Source organism: Ornithodoros turicata, chromosome 1 (assembly GCF_037126465.1).
Source record: "Ornithodoros turicata isolate Travis chromosome 1, ASM3712646v1, whole genome shotgun sequence".
In the NCBI taxonomy this organism is placed as follows: domain Eukaryota; kingdom Metazoa; phylum Arthropoda; class Arachnida; order Ixodida; family Argasidae; genus Ornithodoros; species Ornithodoros turicata.
In genome coordinates, this window is record NC_088201.1 from 31,358,924 (window position 1) to 31,378,138 (window position 19,215).

At 41.4% G+C, this 19,215-nt stretch overlaps 1 protein-coding gene across 3 annotated transcripts in view; it reads right to left on the bottom strand.

Moving 5' to 3' along the window:
* The window catches only part of LOC135377873 (vesicle-associated membrane protein-associated protein B-like), a 28,763-nt gene extending 11,742 nt beyond the window's left edge, over positions 1–17,021 (bottom strand). For 2 of the 3 annotated variants that reach the window (XM_064610595.1, XM_064610594.1), the window contains exons 1-4: positions 16,811–17,021; positions 15,313–15,465; positions 15,100–15,203; positions 10,643–10,723 (exon numbers count right to left, since the gene is read on the bottom strand). In XM_064610595.1, coding sequence (XP_064466665.1) covers positions 10,643–10,723; positions 15,100–15,203; positions 15,313–15,465; positions 16,811–16,862 — 390 coding nt within the window. In that variant the 5' untranslated portion in view covers positions 16,863–17,021. The remainder of the gene's footprint in view (positions 1–10,642; positions 10,724–15,099; positions 15,204–15,312; positions 15,466–16,810) is intronic. The other variant, XM_064610593.1, reaches the window with a different exon arrangement.
* Positions 17,022–19,215: the final 2,194 nt, after the last annotated feature.

The window sequence follows — 19,215 nt, forward strand, 5'->3', positions numbered from 1 at the left end:
ACATCCTTTGTCCACCGCTGTACATATGAATCAAAGTAAACCTAGCACAAGGCCACCCAGACTGTAATGATGAAGCTGGCATAATTCCATTATATTTTTCATACAAGTAGCTCTAAGCACTATGGTCTAAGTGAATGGCTGTCTAACAGCAAAAATTCCACTTCACTATTGAAGACACTATCAAAGCTCGAACACCACTGTAACTTACTGCCCTTTCAGCTGAAACGGGTCTTCTTAAAGCACCTTTTGAAAAGCAAGGAAGGCTTAATCATGACCTGCACCATGGGTGTTCTTAGAGGACTCGATATTGCAGGACTCGATATTAAAGCTTCACGTTAGTTAAAATGGATAACAAGCAATCCCTGATAAGATTAAATGTGATACAAGTCATGGTAAAGTTAATGCAGTAAGTCTGTTCCTAGAAAGGACCTTTACCGTATGTACCAAGCTTTCAAAATTTGTTACATTTCAAAATTATGTTGTGTTATGTACGGTCAAACGATGTGAACCACCATGTATGGCTCACCCCAAGGTCATAGCTATGTCAGATTACAATTATGTTACAGGTGCATATGGCTAACATGAACTTGCCTAGTGTTAGGATCCGGGATATCCCGAATACCAAAAATCCGCGTTGCTTTCATCGTTTGAGGGGTATCAGCGGCGTCGAACCAAGGGTCGCACACGTGAACAACAGCACAAAGAAGGAAGAAGGAAAGGAAAGAACAAGTGTTTTCGAAAGCCAGCCTTTTCCTCAACATTAAGCAGCCGGGGGCACTCACTTCTTGTTGCTTGGCAAGCGTTGATTCTTTATGATTCAGTTTTAGAAGTCGAATGTTTGCTTAGTATTCGGTGACAGGATGAAATATATTGGTGGGCGTTATGCGTGATAACTGTGAATAAGAACAAGCCTTTTAACTGAGGAGAACATTAAACAGGCCCTACCAGTTTTAGATAAAAAGTGTTGCATATTAAAAACGAATGTCTTGATTAACACGCAATGACAGAACGCTAAGGAGACACACACAAAATGCACACAGGAATCATCAGAGTTGCTACAAAAAGGCTGTGCATGCGTGCTGTTTCTGTTTTACATCAATCCCGAAATCCTGTCACGGGATCGTGGGATTATCCGGGGAAAATTCCGAAATTCCAGGAGTGTAAAAGTGGCCCGGGATTCCAAACACTACATATGCCTCATTTCTCTGTCTTAACCACGTCTTGATCAAGCAGAGCTTCACTTGCATTTCTTTTTTTTAGGAGTTGTGAAATTCGAGGCAATATACCTCATAATTGTCATTTCTAAGAGTTAAGTGTTGAAGGTTAACAAAGCAGAATACAAGGCAGTACTAGGACATTGGAAGGTAGGCATCTGTTCAAGACTTTACAATAGCAAGGGTTGTGCACACTACAGAGGTGAAAATTCTGCATACCTCAGCAGACACTTGTGGTACTTTGATATAAATTGCACTACAATTTTGTTACCCAAATCTACCCTGAGAGCTTACCATATGATATTCCTGCATTGAGCAGAAGTCAACAAGGTCATTTCACGATTCATTTCTTCCTTGGAGTGGAACTGCCTTCCCAGTACCATCACCTCCATTACCGACGTCAAACAATTTAAGAAGTGTTTATGCAATTATTCCTCTGTATAGCCATTTTTCATTCTACATGTTATACACCTGTGCTGCCATTTTTTGCTCTCTAATAGACTAACACCCTTCATTTTTTTCACATATACGTGTCTGTGCAATTTGTTCAATAAGTGCAATTTTGTTCATGTGGACCTAATTTGGAAATATTTTTGTATATGCTGCTTATATTAACATCTTTTTACCAATTGTTAACCCACCCCTCTTGTATTGCCACACGGTAAATAAATAAATAAAGTGTTTCCTTGGCACAGTTCCTCTTGTCTGTTCTACACTTTTCTACTGCTGACATTTCTTCCAATGTGTGCAGGGTTTGAGGATTTTACAAGTAAAATTTTCATAACATCATGCCCACAGCCCGCATCATTATACCTTATTCTGCAACTAGTACATAGCAGGTACTATACATGTATTTTCAAATGTATTTCTGTGACACCTTCTCTATTTCAATTTTTGCTGTACTATGGGCGAGAGCACTTTCTACTTGTATCTCGATGAAACTTCCCACTCATCATATCAGAATAAAGTTGTTGTTTTACTAGCATCTCCAACAGTCACAGACATGAATGACGAAGGTGGGTCACCACTTTAAAAACTGTACCAAGCCATTTTAAATAACAACAAATAGAAAAGTTCAGATAAATGAACGTCGCACCTGAAGAAGGACGGACTCCGTCCGAAAGCTTGTTTTTCAGTAAAATAAATGTTTCAATCTCTTTAAATACTTATTTTATTCACTTGCGTGTGCTCGACTTCTCCCATTTTTGCCTGTTAGTTACCATAGCTTGTCGAGAATATAGAGCACTAACATCGACTTGCTGAGCTTGAGTGGAATAATTGTGATTGGGCATGGTTACGCCTAACAAAAGCTGGTATAGTCCCCTCGCTTCTTCACTTCTCATTTATATGCAAGACAGCAGAGTCAGATAATGTTCTGAAATGGGGAACCATATCATATCAGAGCTGTCTGCAAACAACTGCTGTATGCTTCGATAGCGAGCTATTTTAAAGGGAGGTTCTTTCATAACCAAAACTTCCCAGAGTGAATCCGAAATAGCCATTGTAAATAATACACTGCAGATAAGTGCAGAGCAAATGCAGATCTCATGACTTTTGTTTATTTATTTACCCACAGTGCCCATTTTGGACAGTACTAGACACCTAGTGGAGCCATACCAACCAAAACATTTTTAGAAGTGCTATACTCCTTAGAGTTGTTAGCCCGCTATAAAGAAGACATTCCTTCCCTGTGCAAAAACGTGAATAAAAAGTGGCTATGGGCTGACAAGATTTTGTGCATTAGGGCACAAATGATTATGAATTAGTTGCCTGATGAACTGACAGAGAAAATAGCAAAAGTACAAAGACTTCTGCTGCCCACTTCATCCTTTCATGCTATGCTAGGATGAGTTCTGCCATGCAGATACTTCAGGAGTTAGAAGTAAGCAGTGTTGGGGGTGACTCGTTACAAGTAACTACGCTACTTTTTTCAGTAACTTTTACCATAACTTAGCTTGTTGCTTCTGAGCTCTCCAGTAACTTCTTGAGGAATCATTCCTTTTTTAGGTAACGTTGTCAAAGTAACTTGGGGAATTTCCAAGTTCCTTTTTGTTCGATTCTCATCTACAAACATCGCTCTCTAGTGGGACCACAGCCATGTGCACGCCGGTCGTACGTGCATTGCACGTCTGACTCTCTTGTTGTTATGTGGTGGACGCTACAAATTCTGTTATGGCCACACATTCGGAGGCTCAGGTAATGCTCATCATAGCGATGAGCAGTGTATTTATCATGACAGAGGGTCAGTGTATTTATCATGACAGAGGGTCCGGCATAGCAGGATTAAAGCTTGGCACGGTTGTACAACATGTGCGTAGAGGACAACTCATGGAACCTAAGGGAACCTTATTACGAGATCAAAATCATCAAATCCCTTCCCAAAGAAGCACATAAAGATAGGCTTCTTTCATCATTTCCGATATTGGAATCGTTTTCATATATGAAAACTAAAACAACACTCAAAAACAGTAGACAGTGAAGCTTTCTACATTTATTCACGGTACTAACTTTCGCATGGTGCACCATGCTTCTTCACCATCTTGCACCACCCATTCTGAGATCAATATCTGAACTAATTATATAAAGGTCAAGAATTAAAAAGTGTATATCAGGTAGCAGGTAACTTGAAAGCAACTCATTACTTTTCCAAAATAGCTTAGGAGCTTCAAGTTCATTTTTATTACCTGTAACTTTGTTGGTAACTTAGTTGCATTTTTTGCACAGTAACCTAACTGGTAACGAGTTCCTTTTGTCGAGTAACTTCCCCATCTCTGGAATTAAGTACGTATACTGTTTACCAGTAGGCAAGTAAATTAACTTAAATCTATCTGTATCACACTGTGTCATCATAGTAATCATGGCGCTCTTTCACTGTACAGTCCTCTCAATGACATGTGGCATGGCAACACAACCCCTCCATGCTTCATTGTCACTCACTCCCACATGCCTTCAACTCACGACATGGCCACACAATTCCTCAATGCCTCACCTCATCATGACAAGCCCTCAACTCATGGTCTCGTCTCACAGCCCTTGTCCACATGCCTTGGGACAGTGCCACTATTTTGTGTTGCTTCCGAACTAACCAGCCACCTGCTTCATTTATTCGAGGCTCATCCAATGGCAACAAAGTATGTGCCTATACCGCTGGAGGCCAATGACTATGTCGATCGATTCTCAATATAGCCATTGGATCTTTGATTGATAACTGCTATCACTGCCACATTTTGTTGACTTGTAAACTGTTTCATGATATGTATTGTGATTCAGGTTAACACCCAGTTTAATGCCTTGTTTACACATATTTTGATGCAACCACTTCTGGGAAGTGTAAACTTGACCGTGTTCGCTTTATCATTGCAATACCATCTCAAACAACCTGAGTGCATGAGACAAACTGCAAAAGAAATTAATTATTGTTGCTATTGTTATTATGTCAATGCACACGATATAAATTATTTCTACAACATTCACGTAGTACTGGCATAATATAATGAGACATTTGTGAATATCGTAATCGCGAATAAATCTAAGCATTTTGTCTTTCATGGAGACACATTACACAGGAGTTGGACAGCTGGCCATGTTCTCCAAAGGACCACCCCACGGAGATATGGGGTGGTCCTCCTTTAGGGGTGAGAGGCTAAGAACAAGATCAGCTACAAAACACACCTGAGGAAATTAAAGTGTAGGTGAGGAAAGTGCTAGCAAATTCAAAGCTACACAACGTTGACATAAAATGGCGTAAGATGACCAGACATCTAATTGCAAAGTATTTAACTGAAGATGAAAATAGAATGAAAAGCATTACCAAGACTAAAGTAAAAGAATCAGAAACTAGGCACTGGGTGACAGGTGCAAATGAAAACATCACCTGGCATGTCCCAGAACAAAAATTAAATATGCCAGGAAGGAATTTTAGAAAATACTAGAGAGAATGGGCTGCTGTGTGAGGCCATGGCAGGAATGCTAATAACAAAAACCCACGTGGCTAAATATCATGGAACCACAGGTAAGTCCTGCGATAGGTACAGGAAGAAGGAAGAGACTGCAGAACATGCCACCTGCACTGAAGGGTCGCTCTTCAACCAGCACAGCTCCATGCTGTTGCAGGTACATTTCAAAAAGTCATACGGACTGAAAATCAAATCTCGAAGTTGCATTTCTTTTTCTGTGTGCGCATCTCAGCTTGATTCTGGACTCATATCATGTAAGCAATAATTCAACGTGTCCTACATAACTCAATTCAAACATGTATTAGTCAGCCACCTATTGACCACCATACTTCACGTCTGAGCCTTCATCGACAGAAGTGAGAAGGCGCAGACAAGCTGGTCTGTGTGTGCTCTGTGAAGACCGGTTGTCTGGTCACCCACAAAAACCCCTTTGTGTGCCCTAAGGAGAATGTCGTGTACTCGATTCCCTTCAAATGTGGTTTTTGTTATGTTGGACAAACGGGTCGCTGTATCAAGGAGCGTCTTAGAAAACACGTGCTGAGCACAGAAAATATTCATATTTCAAGTGAACTCGTGGGCCACCTTCGGGAATGTAATGCCTGTCAACCTATTTTTAAAGCGACTTCTGTTTTACGTACTAAAAGGAACAAATAGAAACGGTTGTTACTAGAATCTTGGGAGATCGCCACGAGGGGAAACTGTGTAAGTAATCCCTCGCTCGTTCCCCTTCCCCCCTTCAGAGGTTTTTGGGGATATAAGCGTTTGATTCCCAATACACTGTTGCTGTGTCAGAGAAAATTATTTTTCTTCCGTGTCTCTGGTTCCAGCCTTCAGTAAGCCTTCATGTTAGCTACCTCTAGGAAGCTCAAAGAAAATGCCTATGTTGTCATGTTTGCACCACACTTGCTATAGTCTTCTAGTCTGTGAAGCCCATTAACCTTGCACCTTACTCACTTGTGTAGTGCCCCCACAATGCCACACAATGTAGTGCCTTACTATTCATGTTATGAATAAGCCATGTTTTTAGTGACTGTAAATGGGTTTTATGGAAGTTAAGGTTGGATTAGACAGCTTGACACAGCCCACCTAGCAGTGAGCATGACATATAGGAATCACTCAAACTGGAAGGTTCAATACAGCCTCCCCACTATGCACTCTCATAATACATGCTACAAGGTTATCTTGTGAGTTGTGAATGCTTCCTGAGGGATTACAACACAATATACAACTTGATGTTATTCACTATTTGGCGATTTTTTTACAAAGTTCTTTTGCAAAGTGGCGTGAAGTGCAAAGTATTCAGAGGAGTTATGACACCGTCCAGGAAAGTGCTGGAGAGCATAGCATGAATACACTGAGACAATCTGTCTTAAAAGCAACACACTAAGTGAAAGCAGCTCATACAGACATCTGACGACACAGCTCTATTCGCAAATATAGCAAAGACTTGAGAGGCAGATGCTCACTTGCAAGCTGCCTATCCAGTGTCCAAAAAGAAGGTACTTCCTATTGCACTCGCTGTCACCTGGAGTGGGCGTTGGACACAGCAGTGGAGAAGCTGCTTGACATGCTGTGTGCAGCAAAGGGAGTCAAGCAGAATGAAGTAATTTTGTGAGGGTTTGAAGCACGGTGGCTAGGGGGGCTGTAGATATTGGGCGAGGAGAATTTGTGTATGCGAAATTCCAAATTTTGAATTGAGTTATGGCTTAATAACAAAAGCAATTTTATTTCTCATTCATGACAATGGTGACACTGTGCCTCCATCCATTCTTGTTTCATTTCACTTTGTGCATGCACAGCAAGGCAAAGTAGCCTATTTAAGTAATATCTTATATGCAACAAAGATGTAATTCTACTTCTACAGGGTGTCTCAGTTAAATCCCCGGGCAAAATAATTCGCGAACGGGTGCACCAATCGAAGAACTTTCTTTTTTACAAGTATCTGTCCGATACTACCTACAAGCTGTGAACCGCGTGAATGAGTGGGAGGCACTCATTATTTAAATAAAAATTCAAATGAGTTGCTTGAAAAACATAACTTCTAAAGCAGGGCGCGGTCGGCATTAAAATGGGTACTGCACCTTTTGGGACCTTCAGTGGACACCATTTACAGAAAAATCTGCTACCGAAGCGGGTCATTTGTTGCAGTAATTAATTGGTTTCGGTTTACATATTTTTGTCGCGGCTGGTAGCGGTGAAGCGAAAAAGGACGTTCTTCCACTCCCTTATCCACCAATGAATTTCGTGTTTGTGAGCTTACTTCACAACGGGGAGTGCTGGAGAAAAAATAACAGCGTCAAACAGGCTACGCCAGTCCCCGCCCCGCTTATCTGACTGATATGCGCCCTTTCTCTGTTATGATCGCACGGATGAAACACAGTTAATCACATAGTATCTTGGTATCACATGCTTTCCATTTTTTCTTCAGCACTCCCCGTTGTGAAGTAAGCTCACAAACACGTAATTCATTGGTGGATAAGGGAGTGGAAGAACGTCCTTTTTCGCTTCACCGCTACCAGCCGCGACAAAGATATGTACACCGAAACCAATTAATTACTGCAACCAATGACCCGCTTCGGTGGCAGATTTTTCTCTAAAAGGTGTCTTCTGAAGGTCCCAAAAGGGGTAGTACGCATTTTAATGCTGACGGCGCCCTGCTTTAGAAGTTATGTTTTTCACGAAACTCATTTGAATTTTTATTTAAAAATGAGCGCCTCCCACTCATTCACACGGTGTGCAGCCTGTAGGTGGTATCCGACAGATACTTGTAAAAAAGAACATTCTTCGATAGGTGCACCCATTCGCGAATTATTTAGCCCAAGGATTTAACTGAGACACCCTGTATAACGTTAATTGTGACGACGTCACCAGCAACTCTGTACACAACGTGGAGCAAAATATTCAAGTTCCTCCCACTTTTTCATTACCTTCTTCCAATGGGCTAGTTGAACGACCATCCAGTCACTTCAAAGATGTGCCTTTTCTAGTTTCCTTTTTTTTTCTCTCTTTTCTTTTTTTTTTTTTTCATTTGAAGTTGAGTGAGAGAAGTTCATATTTTTTAGTAGTGGGCTGCAGGACTCAGTTGCTACTCACATTTTCTGCATCATAATAAAAGAAGTCTTCATCATCATAGCACACAGCCAGAATGTGCATGTACATATTGCACAAACTGCTATAACTTGTTGCACAATCTAGATGGGCTTTGCAGATCTTTGTTTGAAGCAAGGAGTGATAATTCAATTTTGAATGCAGATGATATGCCTACGTAAAGATTGTTTTCAGCAACCAAAAGGAGCCTTGGGTGCCAGGCACTTGGAATCTCAATAATACTACATGCGGTGCAGCACAATTCTCATGGAATCACTTAAGTGGGTCTTTACGGCGAGTCACAGCAGTTTGCACTTAAAAAAATTATTGTCACCTACATTCCAATTGGGCACCACAGTACACCTGGTAAAGAGATTGTTCAGCTAACTCAACATGAAAAAAGTAAGGAGCTATGCCAGTGCATTTACCATTAGGAAATGCCCACAAAGTCAGATTATCAAGAACAACAAGCACAACCTTGTGTACTGCGATTCTAATGGTGTCACTGCAATTCATATTGTAGAACAGGGGTGCCAAACTAAATACAGGCAGGGGGCCAGATTCCCTTCATGATCAACATACAGGGACCGTGTAAGAAAAGGAGGGGGAGAGAGAACTGGTGTTTAAATAAAGGCTGAGCCAAGCCAGTTACTTTTCCATGGTTTCATATTTACTTTTTTGTTTTCAATATATGCTGAACGTGAGTTGCTGTCACTGAATTCTATTCAGAGCCCAGCCCACTGTTTCCCAGCCCCCCCCCCCCCTTTTTTTTTTTTGTTTGCAAAAAACAAACCCACAGACACACCATAAGTTACCTGACTGAATAAAGACTGTAGCACAGAATCTCACTTCCAGGTCTAATCACTTGAAAATGTGCCACACTGAGATTCTAGCATTTTTATAAAAGCTGTTGGACACAAAATTTTTCCAGCATTTCAGGACATGGCACACTGTGATGGTATTCCCTCATATACCAATGACAACATGCAAGACAGAAATGGTAGGCTAGGTGCTGGGAACAATCACAATTCCACTTGGCAAGTAATAAACAGAAATCACACTTGCCATGGGTTGGACTGATTACTTATCAAGCGAAATTTGTCCAATGCCTAGGCATACATAGTCTGCCTGGCTCTCATAGACTGTGAGGGTGTGTTGTTCACATAGAACATCATCATCATTCATAGTAGCCCTGTCAATTAAAGCTCATTTGAATGTTCCATCCTGACAAATTTTGGGAAATCCTCCTTGTCAGTGGTCTGTCAAAGAGAATATGTTGCTAGGCAAACATAAGAGGCTTTGACAATCGGTGACAACATGACGTTACTCCCCCAAATACTTTGCCACACTTTGCAAAATAAGAAATTTCCCTAAACTAGCAACACTGTTTTACATACGGGGAAAGCTGCTAAACATGTGACTTCTAATAAACAGAGCCCGAAGTTTTAGGGTTTAACCCGTTTCTTCCCCGAGTTTGCACCCCGAATTGAAGGTTGCCTCTGTAGGGTAAAACCTGATTTTTACCCGGCAAATTGCCCTCACTGAGACGTCTGTAGGAATGCACACTAACTTGTTTGGCAGCAAATGCAGTTACATCACTGTTTGTACTAAATCTGTACAGTTTCTTTGAGTAATAGAGCCTCCCCAAATTTAGCATACTGGAAGTTTTCCCACCCAAATTTGCATGAATTTAGAGCACATGTCGATTTCCCTGATTTCTACCCCCCGAATTGGGGAAAAATTATTTCCCAAAAACTTCAGGCTCTACTAATAAACCCATCTGTAGGTCCCTAGACACAGGAGCTGAAATCCCCACATTCCCCTGCCTTCAACAGCAAACACGTTACACAGTTCCATGATTTTGGTGTGAAATAATGTTCCACTACATTTTAGGCACCATGCTTTTAAACATTTCTAGACATGACTGCCAGCTTGTCAATCTGAAATTTAAGAGGATTAGAAGTTTGGGTTTGCCACACCCCATGTTACATGTCGGAGTTATTCAGGAAATCACAAGCATTGCTTAGTCTACTTCAAAATCCATACTCTGAATGTAAAGTACTGAAATGGGATAATTTTGGAATTAACATGCATAAAAAGCATGGTTTTAATAATATCAAACTGGAACAGATAGGAGAAATCTGAATCGACACATGTCCGAAAGCAACATTTTTCACGTATATATATAAAAATGTGAAACCCTGATTAGTTACGTGCAACCCCCCATTGTTGATTGTTTTAAAGAATCACTTCATCGGATGGCTCTCTGAACATTGAACACACATGTTCAACATGAATCACTGTGTTGAAGCAATTCGTTTCCAGCAGAGCGTTTCACCTGGATATTTTAAATCGCATTAAAGTAATAAAGCTTGGACATCTTACCTGGGGAGCATTATCGGTGGGCATTTCGAAGACACAGCGTAGTTTAGAATCCATCAAATTTTCTGGATTGACATCTCTCCACTGGGAAAACAAACAAGCATTGTAAAATGAAACTAAGAACATACACCCGTCAATACATGAAATATGGCATAGATACACAGCAGCAGCAGAATAAACATATACAACATGAGCCAAACTATACAGAACAGCTTCGCTATTGGTTTGATGACATGCACTAAAATAATGTGAAAAACTCTGCATTCCTTTGTGGCCTATATTCTTCCACCCACCCAAAACAGTTTGGTACAGCACTGGCTACTTCAATAGTCTATGGAGTACCTTTTATATCTGAAGCACTGGACTTTGTTGTTGACAACGAGCAAGCCACTAGCTTTATGGGGGATGTCAACTCAAGCAAATATTTCAAATTGTCATTTTTATGTCGAAGCAAAGTCATTTTTATCCCCTTACCGCAATATGCTACAACAGTGTGCCTCTATCATCAGAGGAAGTGAACACAAGAGAGATCACATAAATGGCCAAATAAGGAGGCAGCTCTCCATGCACATGGTTGTTATATGAATAAGGCATCATTTCCTCAAGCTTGACATGAGAGAGTTTGTCTGTCTTCTTGTGCTTCCTCAAACTCAAGGAAATGATGCATGTATACAACAGCTAGCTTGCCTTATTCTACTTTGTTCATTGTTGTTGTTGGGAATTTCATTTATGCTGTCAGAGATGCTGAGACTATGTGAGGAAGCACATGGTTTGGCTCAAACTTTTGGTTTTGGTTAATGAGGCTATCACATTTGCAAACACAGAAAGAAGCTGTACATGAAGTGAGTTTGCCAAATGTCATACCGCAGAGATTGATTTTTAAAAAATAATTTTTCTGACCATGGCAAGATAGCCTAATCAACAGAAGAGAGGGAGCACAGAGTAGCTGGTACATGATGATGGGAAGAAAACCAGAGCTGAGGAAGTGTTGGTGTTGTCCCTGTTTGTCTCTGTGTCTCTAGTTTTCTTCCCATAACCCCATTCTCAGGCCAGCTGTGTGAATGGGCACATTACTCCATTATTAAAATAGTTTTCAAGAAACCCAAACATATGTTATTAGGTGTTAGGCTAGGTGTATTAGGTGTTATTTTCTTTTCATGTTATGTGCAATGGAAGTGCCAAGTATCTGCACATCAAAATCACTTCAATCTATTCTTATAATAATAAAAGTAAAAAAGCAAGCAAGCTTTGCTCCACCCAGCTTTGCGTGTGCTATTTTACTCTAATACTCCCTTGGAAAAGCAGTTTTTTCAAGTGAAGAATAACAAACAATAAATGGTTCATGTCATTAAATATTAGCGAATGTTCTCATGAATGTTCAATTGTAAGTCTTTCAGTGTTAGTCTTGTGATGTGCAGTGATAAAAGTGACCAAGCAACAGCTTATGTTAAACTTTGGGCATTTAATTATTTTGTACGCTCCAAACTCCAGTTTGCTTCAGTTGTTTGGAACCCTCATCAAAAATATCTCATAAACATGCTTGAACATATACAAATTAATGCTGTAAGGTTTATTTTCAACATACATGACCCTGCTGTGAGCATAACTCAAGTAAAGGCTCAGTACAAAATTCCTTTGTTGTCTAGAAGACGCAAGATATCTCGGCTCATTCTCTTGTACAAACTTTATAATTCTAGTTCTTATATCATGCCAGCACATTTTTCATCAAGTCGACTTGACCATCCTTATAAATTACAGCAAAGGTTCTGTCACACCGATGCCTACAAATTCTTGACATTACAGCTGGGCATTTCTGAATGGAACCACTTGCCAGTAGAAGTTGTTTCAATATCAGATTTACGCCAATTTCAGGATGTTTGTGAAGGAATGTTTTTTGACCATGCACGTTTCTTTTAAAGCTGGTTTTCAGTCTTACTTTCCCCCTTATGTAATGCCTTTCCAGGGCCTTTAAGGTAAAATAAATGAAATGAAATTGTAAGAGCACCATATCTCATAAGAGCATCGAATCAATGCTCTTATGAGCTGACCAAACCTGCCATGATTTTTTTTGCACTGCGCATCAACATTATGTTGCTGGCGACCTCACCCAGGTTGAGTCCTGCCACCTTTGCGTCTTCAAAATGAGTTATGAGCAAAAATGAGCATTGGCAACGAATGACAAAAGAATGTGTTCCTACATTTGGAGTGTATAGTATAGTATGCACAGGTAATAAAGTTGCTCACAATACAAAAATAAGATGAGGCAAAATAAGATCTTGTATCTGCAATATGTACCTATGTAGTTTCATCCTAACACACCATCTGTGCAATTGGACAGTTGCTTTTGGAGACAATGCGGATAAAGCATTCCATTTCACAGGATGGATGGGGACCAGCACCGACAGATTTTGTGTGCATGGATGTAGATCACACGTTTAGAGCAAAATAAGCATCCGCACAGGTCTCTACACCCTCTTACGTTCTAGCAGATATACACACTACAGACTGGCATTTACTCTCACAATGTGCCTTGATGAGTGCAGACTTTACCACATGAAGTGTAAAGTTTGAGAAGGCATCTTCTTTGCTTGTCATCAAAGTGATTAGCTGTTTTTGATGAGAACTTGGGCAAGTATGCCTGTATTTTCTACAAAGATTGCCGAGCACCATTTGTACCTTAAGTGCCTCGGTGTACCTTTGTATGGGTACCATTTGTACCTCGGTGTGTGCAGAAAAAAGAAAAAGACAGACTCCTTATGATTTAAAACAACCTCTGTTCTCTGTTTTGCAATTCAAATTTGCCAACTATCAGTGGACCAGTTTCTCAGACAAAGATGCTGAATTTGTCCCATAATAGGCGAGCCTTAGCATCTACTTCCTGCTATGAGACATCCTACAAGAGATGAGACTACAGAGAGTTCAGTTAAGACAAGTTGGCAGAGAGAGACATACTGTGTGTAGTGCATGTGTATGCAACCACCTGTGTTATAGCATCATGGCTCCGTTTCTCCTTATAGTATGAGTCAATGCTCTCACTAGTGTCTGACAAGTATGTGTGCGACTCGCTCAGACGTCACAAAAAATAACACTATGTTGAAACTGCAGGTTATTTTTTATCAAATGTGTCTGGCCAGGAAACCCCCTACATTCTGCACAGAAATGATGTGACACTACTATATTCATTGCATAGCCAAAGCTTACAAAACAGCTCAAAATACTCCTGCACAATAAGTAGGAGCACTACTCCACAGCAGGCAACACTGAAGCACAGCATTGCAGACGTAAAAACGAGCAAAGCAACTGCATTTTTATTTTTGGTGGAGGGAGCAAGATTTCAGCCGCATGAGTCATTCCAAAATAATTGCAATTTCACTGGCTATTGTAGTCTGGATGGAAATGCGAAGAAATTCCTTATGTATGAGCACGGTCTCCAGAATTCGAGACCAATAAATCACTAGTGGTTGTTTCAACATACTGTGAAGTAGTGCAACATGTGACACACAGCGTATCTAAAAATATCAGATATTATCTTACAAGGGCTTTTGCAAAGGTGTGCTGGCAGTCATCCATGTTATCAGTCTAATCATCCCCTTACTAAGGATAATTGCTTGTAGTGCACTAGTAGATACAATGAACTTTCTTGTGGTTTGTGTAAAGCTTATTTAATCCCACATCTGCCTAGGCTGAAGTCACCTAATAGGCAGCACTGCTCAAATAGTACCACTAATAAGAGGGAACGACAATCCTGTACATGACAGTTGCTCAAGGGTATTTTTGGAGGCTGCAACACTGCACCAGCACTTTCCATAAATGTACAGAAGATTCAGCTTATTTCTTATGCACAGCATATCAATCTATCAGGGGTTGTGTGTCTGTTCATGCAAAATTCCAACTAACTTTCTCAATGCCCAGCAAACCTAGATTTCGTCTCCGGAAACTAAACACTGTGGACCTTGAAACATGACATACGGAAAGTGCATCAGTGGAACAGTGCTTGAAGGCCTTTGTTAGGAGAGCAATATAAAGTTTTTAGGTGGATTTCATCAAGATGCACCAGAAACTCTAGGCCAAATCACAAAAAGCAAAACAAAACATACACACTCACAGGATGAGCAAACCCCTTCCTGGAACTATATTTTCACTACAGCCCTTAAGCAATAAAATTGCGTAGACACAGGCTAGCTGGTGGATCAACTCCATAATGAAGGTGCCTGATCAATGGGCAGAAGACAGCGCTCGCAGAAGCGATGCTCTCTCTTCTGCTCATTGCTCAGGCACCTTCATTGTGGAGCCCTCAAGCAAATATTTCACAATATGCATTCATACAAGCTCGCAAAATAATGTGTGGGGAAACATGCACCAGTAATAACAAAATTATCTGGTGTTTGTTTTCCCACCCTCGTAGAGGAAAGTAAGAGAGCAGCATGAAAAACTCTGCACCAAAAGCAAATGATACCTACGACTGTCTCCTGGTTGACATCACCATCTGGAGCAAACATGGTCTGCACCATGAACTTGTGCTTGTTCTTCTCTGTTGGGTCATACTCGAAGGGCTGCAGCATAACTGAAATGTACATGACATCAGCAAATGTAATTCTGTGCAAGCTCACGTGAACATTCATTGGAAACGAGTTTGAACGTCGACGAAATCTTTGGGAAAGTTTTCGCCATACCAGCTACTTGGATAGATTGCCTGGGCTCGAGGATACCACTGTTAGGCCGTACGCAATATCGTTTTGGAGCAGTTGTCTTCACCTTGAAGCAGATACGTCTATCTGTCGGGTTTGACAGCTTAAGGTGTGAAGTCACTACATCGTTGAATGGCCCTGTGGACAAAGAATGAGACATTAGGCACCTAACTACTGAGGCATAGTCACTCCTATATTTTGCTGTTAGGTCATTAAATTACAGCACTTCACAAGATTTTGGGCTCTAATATCACCAGCATCATCTGAAGCATTGTCATCAATACAGAATGTACAGCTGCTACATGTAAAATTTAAAAGCATTTGACCACTAGTAACTGTCACATTATTAAAAATGATATTAAATAAAAACATATTCTCCTTGCTTTCTTCCAGTAACTTTCTGCAGTAACATCTGTGTGAAACTCAATGACAGGTATACTGAACAAATGGATTCTTTTCTTTTGCCTCAAAAAATTTGAAATATCATTTTATTGTCACAATATACTGTGGTAACGCGTGTGAGATAGTATGCACAACCTTGCACTGCAGTTTCAAAAAACGAAATATGCATGCATTCCACATTTTTCTCGAAAAGGAAAAAACTTGCAAAAAATCATATGAGGTCTTATGCACTCTCTCCTATACACGGGCGAATGCCTACGAGGAAAAACAAACCGGGAAGTGTTGGACTTCTAGTCACCACCATGCTCACTGAAGGTTAAATATTTCATTGAAAATTCCCGCGGGCTCCGTTCCACTCTCAAGAAACCTGAATCAATATAGATCACCAGCCGCTCTCTAAAGATTTTCATCATCAGCACGTCGACAGATTGCTAAAGCCATTAAGCCCTCAAAAATCTAGTAATACACAGAAATCGAGACCAGTCCTGTGGCAAAGGCACTTTTTTAGCAGCACACGTTACACAGGTACACGCATAGCTGTATGCGTTGCTACAATAAATTCGTACAGACGTACACCCTTTGAATATAGCATTCCAACGGCAGCATTACCAGATGCAATATCATTTGCTGCCCGTGTTCACAGTGTTAGTTCATATGCAGGCACAAAGATTGCCACGAAAATATAAAGAACATGGTACAATTATGGTCTACACAATTTCCCAGTGTGTACACCCCATGTTCTCTTGCTTCTTTCTCGTGCACTGGTAGTGAGGCACTACTGATGGAACAGTGACTATTTGTGCATCCCATCATAATTATATTAAGCCGAGAGGGACAATCAAGAACAGTATTGGGCTTTGCTGACTAACACACGGCAAACATCTACAAGGCAAGTTCAACGTAGTTACAGGGATCGGAGAAGTGTGCTTTCGAACCAATGACTCAATCATGTATATTGAACTATATCTTGGCGTCTTACAGAACAATCGGGAAAAGATTCCGTCGCATATATTAATCGGCGACCAGCAATATGGCTTCCGCATGTTGTGAAAATTGTTCGGAAACCAGATATGTCTCATACCTTGAAAATGGAGTTCAGACTCCGGTTCGAGCTGTAGAACTTGCCTGGACATGGTTTTCTGTTGCCTCAATCAGTTGTATCGGCCACACTCTATCCCGCGATCTGCAACTGGGTGTTATTTTTTCGTATCCTTGTCCAAATAGGCTTAATTCACCGTACTGTGGTACCGTCAGCGCCCGATATCTGACCATGAACGCATGCGTGGAAGCGAAATGGTATTTGCGTGTCAGTTTGTGAACGAGGCTAAAAAGTCACGTGTTGCTGGTGTTTACATTTCGCTTGCTGTATATTCGCATGATAACTTATGCATTTCTTACTAAAGATTTAACGCGTAAAAACGAGACGATAGGAAGGAGACACACACACAACGAGCGTGATTTATGGGTTCTGAAGCCTGCGGTAACGGCTCTCTTGCACTGAAGTTCAACGAAGAAAAGTACGGTGGTGGTATTGAACGCATGACGACAGATTTCTTTGTGATTATGTGACTCGACTAGCTGCTACACTGTTGTGTTGTCGGGTTTAGTAAAGGCTTTGATTGATTGATCCCTATTATATAAATGTTCCACATGTTTGCCTGCCTCCCCACTCTGTATCTCTTTTCTATGTGCGGTAAACATTGGTGCTTCGCGCGTTTTATGTCCGGACAAATGGTGTGACAACAGACAGTTTTGAAGCTGCAGGATGGATGAGTTGCACAAGCCGTGAACGTTGTGTCGTGTCAGCATGAATACGAGGCGGTGCCTTACCCGCAGGGAATGTCAGTTTTCCGGTTTCGGTTTTGTAGTTTCATGCAAAAATCGCTCAGATGTTAGTTTCGGAATTTCTGGATAGGTGTGTTCATAGCAAAGTTGCGTGTGCAACAGAGCCTTCTCATTGGCTTTTTAGGTTGTGTGGGCTATGGTGTGGGTGAGGTGATGTAGGGGGAAGGTGCGGTTCCTAGTTTACCATAGTTTGTTTATTCCACGACCTACTAGATTACAACGACCATGTCGTGTGTACCCCTTCCCAGCGCCGCATTTTTGGAAGCTAGCGGTGGCGCTTCCCATCGTCTCACTTATTGCTTCCTCAACTTCTACAATGCTTTGTACTTCAGCTTACCTTAGTATTTCTGTACAAGCGGTGGACGTTCCACAGATGTTTCATTCTGAGGTTGATTATCATCATCATTCTACGCGTTTTCAAAGGAGCTATCGCTGTCGTCTGCTACGGTAGTCGTACATACGCTTCTGCGCGTTCAGAATTCAAATTTCCATCGTCCAATCGTGGCGTGCCGATGAGTAGCGGCCCTGGCGGATCGTGCGGACAGGCGCCTCATAGGTGTTGGTGGTTGTGACATGGTCGTTGTAATCTAGTAGGTCGTGGTTTATTCAACTGGCGCGCGAGTCGTGACGTATCAGTCATCGTACGTCATCGACTTCAGCCTTCAGCGACCCGCATTGAGAGGAGAGTCAATGGGAGTCTGCTGTCGAGAACCCCGGGAGTCTAGAAAAATTATTTCGAAACAGAAAAAAAAAGAACAGAGACAACACAATCGTCTAGTCTTTCCGAACACAACCATTGACAAGTCATCAAGTCAACATGCACCCCTAAAGTGAGGGTCTGGATCCGCCCGGATGCAAACCCTCAAGAGCAGGGTAAATACCCTTCTCAAGACCCTTTTAAGTGCTGTGGATGTTTCTTCATCAGATGTTGTTTGCTCGTTCTCGGCCATACCAAAGACAAAGCCGCAACAAGAATTCAAATACCAAAACCGTACAGTGCGGAGGGCGTCTGTCGTCGTCTTGGTAACAGAAAATGCGACGGTGATGACGCTTGCGCAGATGCGCTCGCCGATGCGCCCTCGCTAAATCAGAGCCGTGTAATCATCCCAAGTGGCCTTTCCTTTTTATCTTTTTTTTTTTCTGCCTGGTAGTCCAAGAAGACTACCCACCACAGAAAACATGCGAGCATCCAGATGGCGTAGATGCAGAAATGGCGTATCCCTCTGTGTGCACAGACTCAGGCTTTTACATTATGGAGCATCCCTCAGTATAATCTTCATTAGGATGCTCCCTGTACCACGGTAACCGCCAGGATTATTGGCGAAGTTACCCCTCACCAGGGGCGGTCCCAGCGAAGTACTTTGGGGGGGTTCTGGACACGGGCTCAACCTTTTCTCGCACGAAATCCTATCACTGGTCCAGTGATAGAATTTCGTGCGAGAAAACGTTGAGGAAGAGACGAAAACTGGACCAGGCTATGCTTTTGGGGGGGGGAGGCGACCTCCCCCCCCACTTGGGACCGCCACTGCCCTCACCCTATGGAACAACCAACAACCCGATAGACCAGATGAGAATTTGCTTTGCTTCTAAGTTTTTTCCTACAAAGTGATAGCATTTGAGAACAAAAAAAAAAAAAAATGA